The sequence below is a fragment of the Rhamphochromis sp. 'chilingali' genome, assembly GCF_963969265.1.
Source record: "Rhamphochromis sp. 'chilingali' genome assembly, chromosome: 18".
Classification (NCBI taxonomy): domain Eukaryota; kingdom Metazoa; phylum Chordata; class Actinopteri; order Cichliformes; family Cichlidae; genus Rhamphochromis; species Rhamphochromis sp. 'chilingali'.
The window spans coordinates 17,858,068-17,870,657 of NC_137945.1; the positions used below are offsets into that span (position 1 = coordinate 17,858,068).

General features: G+C 42.9%; 1 protein-coding gene across 4 annotated transcripts in view; it reads left to right on the forward strand.

The window, feature by feature from the left end:
- sulf1 (sulfatase 1) overlaps window positions 1-12,590 on the forward strand; it is a 33,552-nt gene that overhangs the window by 1,438 nt on the left and 19,524 nt on the right. For 3 of the 4 annotated variants that reach the window (XM_080864637.1, XM_080864639.1, XM_080864640.1), the window contains exons 2-3: window positions 11,652-11,946; window positions 12,338-12,577. In XM_080864637.1, the coding sequence (XP_080720763.1) occupies window positions 11,772-11,946; window positions 12,338-12,577 (415 nt within the window). In that variant the 5' untranslated portion in view covers window positions 11,652-11,771. Of the gene's footprint in view, window positions 1-11,098; window positions 11,213-11,651; window positions 11,947-12,337; window positions 12,578-12,590 lie in introns of those variants that run through there. The other variant, XM_080864638.1, reaches the window with a different exon arrangement.

Below are 12,590 nucleotides of genomic sequence, written 5' to 3' on the forward strand. Positions count from 1 at the left end.
ACATGACCGACTGTCGTTGCTTTTGCAGTCTTAAATTTTATTAGGGACACTGAGTGAAACTGAGTAAGCTTCTTAATAAAGAAAAAATCCAAATGTGGAGTACATTTTGCCCCTGTCTGCTGTGTGTGTGGTACATTGTTGAAGTCCATCCAAGTGAACGGTTTGACTTTAATGTGTACTGGATCACTGTGCTCACCTACAAGTCCGCAAAAACCAGGGAATTTATCCTTTTGACCTAGATGGCAAAATTTTACTGTGGTCCCATTCAAATCTAGTTCTTTGAGTAGACTGGCTGACTTACATTTCAACACTTTGGCAGTGTCCATGTGTATTACTGAATGCGAGGCTGGAGAATGATGGCGAACTTTAACTTGAAACTTTCGCTACTGACAAGACTGATCCGCAAGCAACGCTTAGACTCAATATTCTGATTAACTTACTCGGAACACAGCAAAGCAGCTTTGGACTGCTTTAAAACGCCGTGCCTTATTGCCAGCGCAGAAAAGAAGATAGATCCTTTAAACAGTTTCTAGCTTAACTGTGGTACAAACAAGCGCATGAGCAGCTGCTGCAAATAATTACATTCTGGGGGGTAGGCGCTTGCCAAGACAAACGTTGTTCCAGTAGTCGCTTTGCCATCATTCAGATCTGCTTGCGGATGTATGTGCGTGTGTCTCTCTATGTGTGTGAAAGTATTCAGTGAGCTAATTTGTTCTTCTGATAAGCATGCCGAGAGACTGGGTGTAAGCGAATGCTACCAAAAGTGCGTGCGTCTGTTTAAATACCAGCAGTGGATCAGAGATTTCCCAGACACGCATGCCATCTCATCATGAACAGGGCCAACACATTCATGGAAGAGTGATTACTGCAGGAAGTGGAAATGGCTCAAATATGCATATATGTGTGTTAGTCTAATAGACTGAACAAGATTCTGTTTAAACGGGATGCAAACACAGTTTTAAACTTTTAGGTAACGCTCCTGTGGGAAGTCACTTTGGAGAAAAGAGGCACATGTAATGTCATACTGATCCAAGTTTCTCCATTTGTGTGTGTGCGTGTGGGGAGATGCTTTCAGGTGAGTGCTCAGTATTTTTAGCTTTTCTATCCTTACTTCTTCCTCCAAATCAGAACCATGTTAGATGAGCTTTGACTTGCCTCTGCTTTTTGTTGTCGTCTCCGACTCATTCATCATGCTGCATTGCTTTGTGAACTTGATCCTATGTGACAGGAGTCAGATGTCTGAATTCTGTCATTTATTTTAAAAAAGAGTTTAGTTGGGATTGTGGTGACACAGGTTCTAGTATTGAATAATTATTTTGAATCAAGTAGCACTTAATCAGTTTAATTGGATTGAGACATCTTTGCTTTGAAGTCCAGTGGAATGACACTAGTTTAGTTTTTCCCCCTTTTCCCTCTCTGGAAAGTACAGAGAGCAGTGCTGTATAACTGTAGTTTGTGTGTGTTCTCTTGTGTGTGTGTGAGCATGTTAAGAAAAGATTTCCTAAACCACCCTCTCTCCTCCAGAACTTGTTTATCTCTTCAACTTAATGATAGTGTTCCTCATACTAGCCTGATTGCATAGTAGCGCTTGTGTAGATTGCACAGTCCTATCACTGCAAATGACCAGCATTTGAACAGTGAGCATTTGGCATGCTTTTATTTATGTGGGATCCAGAAAGGCTATCTTTAGATGAGTCAGCCACTTTCCCAGTTCCTTTGTTGACCTTACTGATCAAACATTGTTATGGAGTTTTGATCCATTTGCAAAGTGCACGTTAAATTAAGTCTTTTTTTTTTTTTTTTTTTTTAGGCACCTATCTCAAAAGAAATCTTTTAGGCGGTATTTGGGAGCTCATGATAGCACCCCATATGTTTGTTCAGCTTGCTATTTGAATGAGAGAGGTCAGGGCATGCAAACATTACATCCATCTCATTATTGGAGGGAATTCCTTATCCCTCCAACCTTTGATGTGGTATTTAGGACACCGTAAAAGGAGCAGCAATCCAGACACACATTCAGTACTTTACTGTTTTCTATGGCTCTCATCCCCTTTGTCTCGAGCCTCTGCCTTGATGACTAGTCAAAAAGGAAAGATGTGTTTTATGAAGAAAATGTTCAGTAGGTGGTTCAGCGACACAAAAGCCAGGAATGACCCCAGACAGCCCGTGCAATTGTGGCCTGAGAATTTACACAACAGGGGTAAATGCGGGTTTGCTAATGGTGGCTAAAAGTGCACTTTAATGGGTAAATCCTTGGTGAGAGAGGGAGACTGAGAGAGAGAAGGTTTTAATGCTTTTTCTGTAATGTTCACAGCAGCGTTTGTTCAGATGTCACTGCACGTAGATGCAGCATGGACTTTAGAGTGAGAAAGAGAAAGCCAGGTCAAGAGAGCCACAGAGGGGGAAGTGGAAGCGGGATAAGATAAAGGAGAGGCCAAGATCAGAGAAAGGGAGGTGTGAATGTGTGATAAAGAGGGGACGAAAGAGAGAGTTTTAAAGTGGAAAAAGATGCAGGGAGGTTGGATAATGTGTGCACTTTTGAAACACATGGGTACAAACATAATCTTCTTGCAGGACAGGGTTGTACAAAAGACAAACACAGAAAAGCTATTTACACACATAAGCACACTATGCACGAGCTCACCCCCTCTGTCCTCCACCTCCCAGAGGGCTGGACAGTCCCTGCTTTGTCATTTCTCTTGTCCAATAATCCTCCTCCCCAGGGAGAAGCAATCTGTTTTAGATTTGAAAGAGAAAGGATCCTGCCTGTATCACGTACAATTAAGCAGCCGTCAGAATGCGTCGGCGAAAGTTTGGAGGGAGAAGTGCTGCCACTGGGGGGTTGCCCCTTTCATCCGCCACCTTTCCAGAATGGATATAATGGGGTGGGAGGGTTGGGGGGGATGTTGTTGGGTGGGGAGGAGGCAGAGGGAATGAATATGTTTCCTCACCCCTTCATTGCGCTCTACAGCTCGACTAATAGAAGCCAGCATGCGTTTGTTTCAGCTCTTCTGCTCCCTTTCTTTCCTTCTCCCCTGGAGCGAGCAAACACATTCAGCTTCTGCCAGCGCTCTCCCCTCCTCTGCCTCTGTGTACGTACACGCACAAGCGCTTATATGCGAGGACTTGGCCGTGTTCTGCTGGTCGCCTCCAGTCCTGTTTGACCTTATTTGATCAACACGACTCGGCCGTGTGGATGCAGAATGGCTGCATCTTTAAAGTGTTTGAACAGCAACTTGCTTTATAATGAAAAGCTCTATGATGGCATGACTCACATTATTGTCATCTTGGTTTTCTCGAGTTGCCCGTGGCAACTTCAGCTGATTCTGTCTGCTGTCTCTTGAACATGTTTGGATGATGTAGTGGCTGCATTCTTCTACTTTTGGCTCAAAAGTAAAAGGCCTGGAAGGATTCGGATGGGTAAGCTTCCTGTTCAACGCTGTGCGAGCTAATTTATCTTTTTATCGAAATCGTGTTTTATTATTTCTTTATTTACAATGGAATTAAATATGGAAATTTTGCCAGAGAGGATAAAGTTAATTCAATTACAAATGACGTTGCTGCGTGCTTTGGAAAGCCACACACTAAGCCAGAGGCAATGGAAAGGAGATCTCCCCTGCGTACAAATTACAGGTTACGTGTCTGTCTGCGTTCAAGTCTGAGTGATTCATTCTCTGTTTGAGTGAATGACACGCACTCACAGAGTACATGATATCCAAATACCCGGCGTTCACACACACACATATCCAAAGGCATGATTGGGTGAGAGGGGGGGAGTGCTGAACTGGCACAGGTGCAATGAGTCCAATACATTTTTATGAGTGGTATCATGTTGGTGTGTCTGAGTCATCGAGAAGTCTGTTTACGACATTCACGGTCACACAGGCTGGTTCCCATGATCTATGTTTGTCTATGATTCCCAAAAAATATGCCTCCACATGCTTCACATTTTGGGGGTGTTTAGTTTCATGTGCCAGGAGCCGCACTACATTTAATAGAAGTTTCCTTTCTCAACTGTTGCCACCTTTTTCACTCTTTCACAGAAGTAGGGGGGTTTATAATACAACAGTTTTTCTAAGATTAAACTCATTTACAGTCACCTGTCTAGAAGCTAGATGTAATAAACTCTGATGAATTAGCATATTCTAAACAAAGATTTCATTAAATTGTTTTTATTGTCAATTACTAACTAGTGGACATTGACAGAGTAGCTCATTTGTTCCTATTAAACAAATTCACCACCTTAGAAATCCTTTGCTTTTTCAGTATTCACAGAGTGCAAGAGAAAAAAATAAAGTCACACTTTTCACATAAGGGAACAAAAATCATCCATCAGGCTTGGTGCATTGGCTCTCTCTGTGTTTCTCTCTCTCTGCCATCATGTTGCTGATTTCATGGAAAAGAAGTCAGTCTCTTTATTCTTGACAATTACCTCAGTGGAAACCCATTGAAGCAATTTGCCATAGCTCTCTTTTGTGGTAAAAGAAATAATTTATCTGGGGTATATTTGACACGTCAAAGAGACAAGAAAGCCACCCGTGAGTGAGCAATTCATTCTGCTCCCTCTCACTCTCTGGAGCACTTGTACTCTGATAGAGTGTTTCTGATGGGAGTGTGGATTTTGACAAGAACGTGGCTGGAGGAATAAAAAATGCGTTTTTATTTCATTCAGCTGAGGTCGTCTGTTGCTAATGGTTTCCATTCATGGCTTAGAATAGTTTAAAAAAGAAAATGCTTGCTTTAGGCTCATATAACTGTGGTTGCTGATCCTCTGATTGTGATTCCATGTTTTCATATCACACTATAAATCAGTGGAGTGGTTTCCCTTCTGTTCACTTTCTTCTCTGCTTCCTACCCCCCTTACCTTTTTCCCTTACCCACGTGAACAGTAAATGAGCTTTTCCATTTGTATACTTGAACCTCGTATACAAAGCCAAGCTTCTGGCTCTCTGGATATTCTATCTTTTCATTTAATCACAAACTAACTCAATCATGCTGAGATTGGGGTTGTATAAGGGCCAGACCATCTGTGGCAGGACTACTTGTTGCTCTTGTCGCTGAAGATGCGTCTGAGTAGTATGCAATTTCAGTTTAGGTCGGTTTTATTTATATAGCACCAAATCACAACAACAGTCTCCTCGAGACACTATTGTAAGGTAAAGCCCAAGCAACAATACAGAGAAACCCTGCTGGAAGTTTCTTCCTGTTGAAAGGGAGTTTTTTCTTTCCACTGTCACCAAGTGCTCGCTCATAGGGTGTCGTCTGAATGTTCCTTGAGGTGACTATCAGTGTGATTATAAATATATAAATAAAATTGAACTGAATTGTTTTAAACCAGACAAAAACCAGTGAGACAAACAAACTAAAATAAGGACGTGATGAAGGACGCCCTTCAGGCCCTCGGGGAAGAAAGCCGAAGGCAATAACATGCTATTATATAACACCTGGCTAGCTTACTTGGTGTGGTCTCTGGTTTAACTTGCTAACCTAAATTTGTCAGATACAATAATAGGACTTTCCACACGAACATTAACAAAAGTCTTAATGAGACTCTTTCGACAGAGCAATGTGCCATGTGTGGAACTCTTTAAGCTTAGCTCAACACAGTAGAGAAAGGAGGCGCTAACTTGTGGCACTACTTTGTTTTAATTACTGTGTTAAACTGACATGGAGGAAAACACCAGATTAGAAAGAAAAAAACTGCCCAGCCGTCCTCCACCTACAGTTGTTTTATATACTTTGACAATGGTACAGCAGAGGTTACCAATAGGTGTAGCACCAGCACATCATAACGTTATATATAAAATATATTGATTTTAAATATTACCACTAATTTTAAATCATGGAGGCAGAAACGGGCCTCTTGAACTTTCTAAATTCCAGTCCGGTTACTGAAAGTATGATAGCCGTGTGTGAGTGATTGCCATGGATGCCTACATAAAGTTCTTGGTTTAGACTCAAAGAACTAAATAGCCGAGGATATGAATGTTTAAATACAGACCACCGTCAGACTGGGAACACACCCATACATAAATAAAATGTGACCTTTTGTGTTTTTTAATCATTTACCTCCTAATGTACTCAAAACCCACTCATGTTTCCAATAGGCTGCTTGTGGGCCCACAAGTCATTCCCACTTTGAAGTATTTTGGACCCGGATTCATTTAATTATACATTAAGATGCATCCATAATATTGATGGAGTGGATTGACAGCCATGGCACTACAAAGGGTCTCTCCCCAGGTCCGAGAGAAACATGTGGGGTTTAACTAATAGCTGTGAATGCACTAACTCCAGGTTCATGTTTCACTGAATTGAGGCCATTCTTCTTCATTAAAGTGGCCTGCATTGTACCCCAAACAAACCACATTCCAGTGAACGGGAAGCTTAAACATCTGAAGTTTTATCGTTTTTAATATTGAACAAAACAAAGATTCTGATTGTGCCTGTCACAGTAAAGGGTTTTGTAGCCATAAACGTGCTGGAACAGTGATCTCTCTTCACTACTTTGCACTTGGGTTTTCTCATTGGAATTTTTGCATAAATCTTACACCAACTTGGGCATTTTGGTCAAACAAATCAATGGAGTTAAGAGTCTGAAAACACCAAGGTTTGAGTCTTTTCCCAGTGCCTACCCACAGCCAAGTAAATGTACTGGGACAGAACTCCCCTTCAGTCGGCTCAGTGTGGCTGACGGGTGGGCCTTGATGGGTACAAGCGCTGCCCTTGGCCTGCCGGGCACAGCAGGCCCTGACACAGGCTCTCCTCAGTATAAAAGTCCCTCGTCAGCCCTCATGGCAGCAGACCAGCTGAATTCCCTCAGATTACAGAAATATTTGGACAAACCTCCATATTAATCTAAGTCCTCGTCTTATTCATTTTTTCCTCTCTGAAAGAAGGAGTGCAAAACATTGTGTCTTTATCTGTTAATCAGACCAGCCTGTAGTTTAGCATGTTTTATATCCCGACTCTGCGATGTTTATTTCTTTCTTTCAGCAGTTCTCCTATGGTCGAGGAATGACTATGTATTAAATGATTTTTACTGTTATTGCAAGTCATGCAGCCTACAGTCGCAGAGCAGCCTACAGAATTCAAACTATGCTGTTGGACTATAATTCCCCTCCATTGTTCCTCTGTGACTTGGCTGCCATAGAGATGGACTAGGCAAATAGCGAGGGAGCAAGAGAGAGACTGAACAGGAATAAGGGGGGATTTGAGGTGCTTTGAAATGGCCATTGTCCTTAATAGCAAGGCCTTTTTATGAATGACTGATTTACTTTAGAGGAGCATGGCATCTGGTTTGTGTTTGACTTGCATCTTGTTTTGGGAATGTGAACCCCCTCACCTCCAAACTCTCTGTGTTAACTTGGGCAAGATCCTCCTCTGTGAGCATGCATGCGCTCGTGGACAAACATGTGGCTGTTAGAGATACGCGAACTCTCGGCTGTCATCCTGCCTTTTTACATAAGAAGTCTTTCATGTGCGCTCTTGGGTAATCTGCTACTTTTCAGTCACAGCTGATAAATGTATAGACTGCCGCTCCTGAACGAACACGACTTAAGCCAGATGCAGACCATTGATGAAATGAAAATGTGGGCCAATCACAACCAGACAAGACTTTTGTTGCCTTCATACCTCTGTTTTCTTTTTTTTTTCTCTCGCTCTCTCTTCAGACTTTCACCTCTTAACCCCTGTGTGTGGGTAGCCTCAGGTTGCTGAGGTTAGGTTAAACAAGCCACCATCAAAGCCATAACACCACTCAGGTCGGAGGAGGGTCAGGACGCAGCAGTGTGTGGTTTGAGGCCCTAACAAGAGGGCACAACTGCCAACCAGCCAAATACTGCTGCCCTGCATGGCTACACAAGCAGCAACTCTATTATGTTCAGCTTTACTCGATGCACAAAGCACAGCTGTCTGTATAGACATACCAAATTACCGAGCAATGCTGCATGTGTTGTAGGAAAGCAAGTAAAAGAGCTGTTTTTCTACAAGTAGGAGAAAAAAATACCCTCATGAAAGCAAAGATTAGTACGGTGTTGAGGTGTGCTAAAAGTGTTGATTGCCATTAATCTGAAAATTGCACATCTTTTATGTATCTGGCAGCTGTGCATCTGAAAACTCCATAGTGGCCTTTTTGTTTCAGTCCTTTTGAACTCCTAGGCATGCTGCGTTCCTCCCATCCATGCCCAATATTTCTCCCCCCAGCTTAACCATGATGAGTACAGTAAGGGCTCATTTAAAGGGTCATTAGAGCTAATCCTTCAAAACAATGAGGAAGGAGAAACAATGTGCTCCCTAGTCCTCTGACTCTGTCCAGTAATAAAGACCTCTTGTTCGCTCCACAGATGTATAGAAGTTGCCTGTTCTGCTGATATCACGCTACATGACATAAATAAATGAGTCATTCAAAATGAAAGGCTTGCGAAAATGACATGAAAATGATCTGCGAGGGATCGTGAAATTGGAAACATGAATTTGAACTCTGGAGGCAAAAAAGAATCAGTGATGATAACAGAAGATGGATTTGGAAGCCTAATAATAACTTTCACATATCAGAAGTCATTCATATTGTTTTGTGTATTTAAAGTGTACAAAGTGCCTAATTTATGCCGATCCCTGAATGTGCCTGAAGCCATTAACTCTGTGTAACACTTTGTAAAGCTTTTGTACAAAACAAAATACACACACACGTGTGTTTGTACACACACAACTAATGGAGTTCATTCTGACATCTAGCGGTAGTTAAATAGGTGTTTAAACTATCCTGTCTGTAAAGCTTAGACACACTTTCAAATCTGGAGCAGATGTTTTTATTATACATTTTAAATAGAGCATATTAAACTATAAAGCATACCGTGCTGCTCTAGAGTGCTCACAGGATGTATTCTATATTTAAAACAAGCCAAATTAAATCTTCATGTAGAGTGGACCTGTCTGAGGCAGAAATTGCTGCAGGGCTACTTGTTTTATTCTGATAAAAGCACCACGATGTGGTGCATGGAAGGAATATCTCCTAAGCATCCTTGGGCAAATTACATTTTTAATTCAAGTAAAATCACTTTTTTGCCTCTTTCTCACTCTTGCTCAGTGAATTGGAAACTTTCTGCATGAACTAAAGGTCACAATATAGCCTGCCATCTTTGCTTTATAAACAGCAGTTGCTTATCTCGACACTCTGACATGTCCTGTCACTCAGCTGCTCATTTCCTCTAGAGGCTTTACGCTCCATATGTCACATTAGCATGAGGAAGTCAGGGCACTGAGGATATGATGCCAGCATATACTTGGGTTTTCTTTGATGATGGGTCACTTTGAGAAGGATGATCGAATGACTCAAGACCTGTAGAAGTCCTTTTGCTCCTAAGTGAACCTCAGATGGCCTAGTGAGCAAAGTGGATCAGGTGAAATGGACTACGAGCGGTAGTCCAGAAAAAGGGGAGGGGGCCTGCATAATAACAGCCCTCATTCTATTGGGGGGTTTTGTGTGGCGCTTTATTAGCCCTGCGGTCTCAGTCATTTCAGACAGAATAGCTATTGACTCCACTGTAGATCAGCACCACAAGGTTTGCATCAGACACCACAATGAACCTTCTTGTCTGTTTTGTCTAAGATGCAAGAAGAGGCCATTGCTTGGAATCGTTGGCATGTAAAATTGAATTTGCGCTGGGTGCTAACATTACACTCGCTGGCCGACTGGCTTACAGCTGATGTCAGGTCTTCCGCAGCTCTGATAGAAACAGAGACTTGAGCTTTGTCTAGATATGGGTTATGTGTCTTGTATATGGGAAGCGTTCCCAATTTGTGTAGGAGGACTTGGATCCACACGGCAGAAGAGTGTGTTTTTTGTGGGATAAAGGCTCGTCTATGAGTTTCTGCGTGTCACCATGTGTTTGTAAAGTAGTTTGTGTTGTGTGTGTAGCTCACTGCAAGGTTCTGTGCACTCTGCCACCTCGCACCAGAGGGGTGTTTGTCCAAACGGCGCCAGTGTTTGCACAGGGCTGTCACGATGACTGGGCTGGCTGGCTAGTCCAGACACAGCTTGTCTGAAACCCAGTACACCAAAGTACTCTTAAAGCTCTGTCTGAAGCTCTGCTTATCATATCTAACATCAAACTGGAGAAGCAGCTGAAATAAACAGCGTAGTAGAGCAGGGTCAACATTGGGAGGTGTTGGGTGTTTGAGATGATTTGCATCTATCTGATACACGACTAGAGTAGGTGTTTTAATTTCCTGATGCAAATTACCAAACAGAATCTTTACCGTCCTCGACTACCATCCGAACAACGCACGTTAGTTCATTCTGGACTGTGCGATAGATCAAAATCATCAAGATACAAATCATTTATTAGGGTTGTTACTCTCTGCTGATTCGGACAGGCCTTTTGTGGAAATGATGGTAAGGGCGGAGCCACCCAGTGGGGTTTGGCCGGGCTCAGGTGTCATAGACCTGCCATTTGTTTTCAGGCCATTAACCCAGAATAGGGAGCAGTGTGGTGCCACTCAGTGGGACTGCTGTCCGCAAGGCACTTTTTCACAGGTGGTGATGAGGTTCTCATTATTACTGCATCACGGTTCATCTCACAGGCAGAAGCCATTCTTTCACATATATTTTATATATATTTGAAGGCATCTTTGAATTCTTATTACATTTTAACTTTAATTTGTAGCACAACACTACCGGTATAATGTTTTGAATTCCTTTAGACTGGCTTTTCATTGGTACAGGAATAAAATCTGAGCTCAGGTTTGTACTAGTATACATTTTACTTTACTGATCACTGGAATTTAGTCGGAGCATTCAGCTATGATGACTGTTATAGTGAGCAAGAGGCTGCCAAGTGATGACTCAGTGGTCATCTGTGATTCCCGACAGTGGCGTTGCAGTTAATGTAGTGGAACCCTCTCCCCGCCTCCAGTGCCTTTTTTTCTCCCCCCACTGGCCCTGTGTCATGCTTGACTCACCAGGGGGTGACTTTTGAGTGGCAGGTAAAAGGGGGGCCACAATTGGCTCATGCAGGCAAGTGGTTCTGGGTGTGCAGCCAATGGCCTAATCTCATCACAGTTAGCTAAACAGCAGCTGTCCAGTAGGGATGGAGACTTTCCGTGCACGAGTGTGTTCTCTGACACGGTAGAAGAGTGGAAAACCAGGAAACGATAGAGAGAGAGATAAAGAGAAAACTGTAAAAGTAGGGGACTCGCGGGATTCTCTGAGGTGAGATCTGTGTTTCTAGATCTTCAGTTTATTTGTTTTTGTTTAACTTTGACAGAGTTGAGTATTTTCTTTTCTTTCAGATCAGGGAGTTGAGGGTGAGGGATTTTTGTGTTCAGTATTAATGGAGTTTCCATCTGCACACAGCATATATTTGAACTGCTGAATAAGTTTTCCTTGCTGGACCGTTAAGGGCTAAAGCCAATCTGTTTTGGCTTCCCTGTTTATGGATAAACTGTTCTGTTTGAGTGTGATTTGTGACCATCTGCACAGAAGTTACCTGAAGTAAATGTGCTTAAATGTTCCAACAGGGATTCTGGCTTTCTGCAGGTGCAATGCAGTTTTCTCTTCCACTACTGCAAAACTGACCCTAAAGTTTCACCTCCCACCATGCTTATTGTTGTAATGTCTCCATACATTTCCCCCTCTTGTCTCCCCACAGTCCATCACTGCTGCAAGAGCTGCACAAGTGTGAGTGAGCGGCCCGGCTGGTTCTCTCCCTCCCCTTCTCTCCATTAATCTCCTCCATCTACCCATCCTCTGGCCTGTTGTTTCAGTCACCATGCTGATTCACTGGCTGTCCTGGTTGGCCCTCCTGTCGCTGGATTGGGCTCCAGGCAGCTGGGCCTTCACCACCACCAGGGCTCAGGGCCTCAGAGGTCGCATTCAGAGAGACCGCAGAAACATCCGGCCCAACATCATCCTCATCATGACTGACGACCAGGATGTTGAGTTGGGTAAGGCTGCCTGGCAGAAACCCCTGGTCTTCCTGGAAATTTTCATTTGGCTTCAATTTTTTTCCCTATTTAAAAGAAAAAGTGCACAGTTTATCTAAAATTCAGTGTTTTTCCCAGTCTTCAATCCTCTCTGTTCTAATGTGTTTCTTTGTCTTTGTGGTGATTTGCATCAGGACTTCTGTAGTCTTTCTTGGCACATTAAATATTAAGTAGAGGCCATAAGCCACACCGGAATGGCCATCTGGTCTCTCGTGTGCTGAATTGTAATTATTTGCCTTTCAGAGCACTGAATCACAGATTAAGTAAATACGAGTGAAAAACAGTATTTGCGTGTGTTTAATAAGATTTCGCTGTAACTGTACAGCACTGATCACGTTACCTCGCCCTCCAGGTTCTCTACAGGTAATGAATAAAACCCGCAAGATCATGGAGGATGGTGGCACTTCTTTCACCAATGCCTTTGTCACCACACCCATGTGCTGCCCGTCACGTTCTTCCATGCTGACGGGCAAGTACGTCCACAACCACAACACCTACACCAACAATGAGAACTGTTCCTCCCCTTCCTGGCAAGCTCAGCATGAGCCGCGCTCCTTTGCAGTCTACCTCAATGAAACTGGCTATAGAACAGGTTTGTGAATACA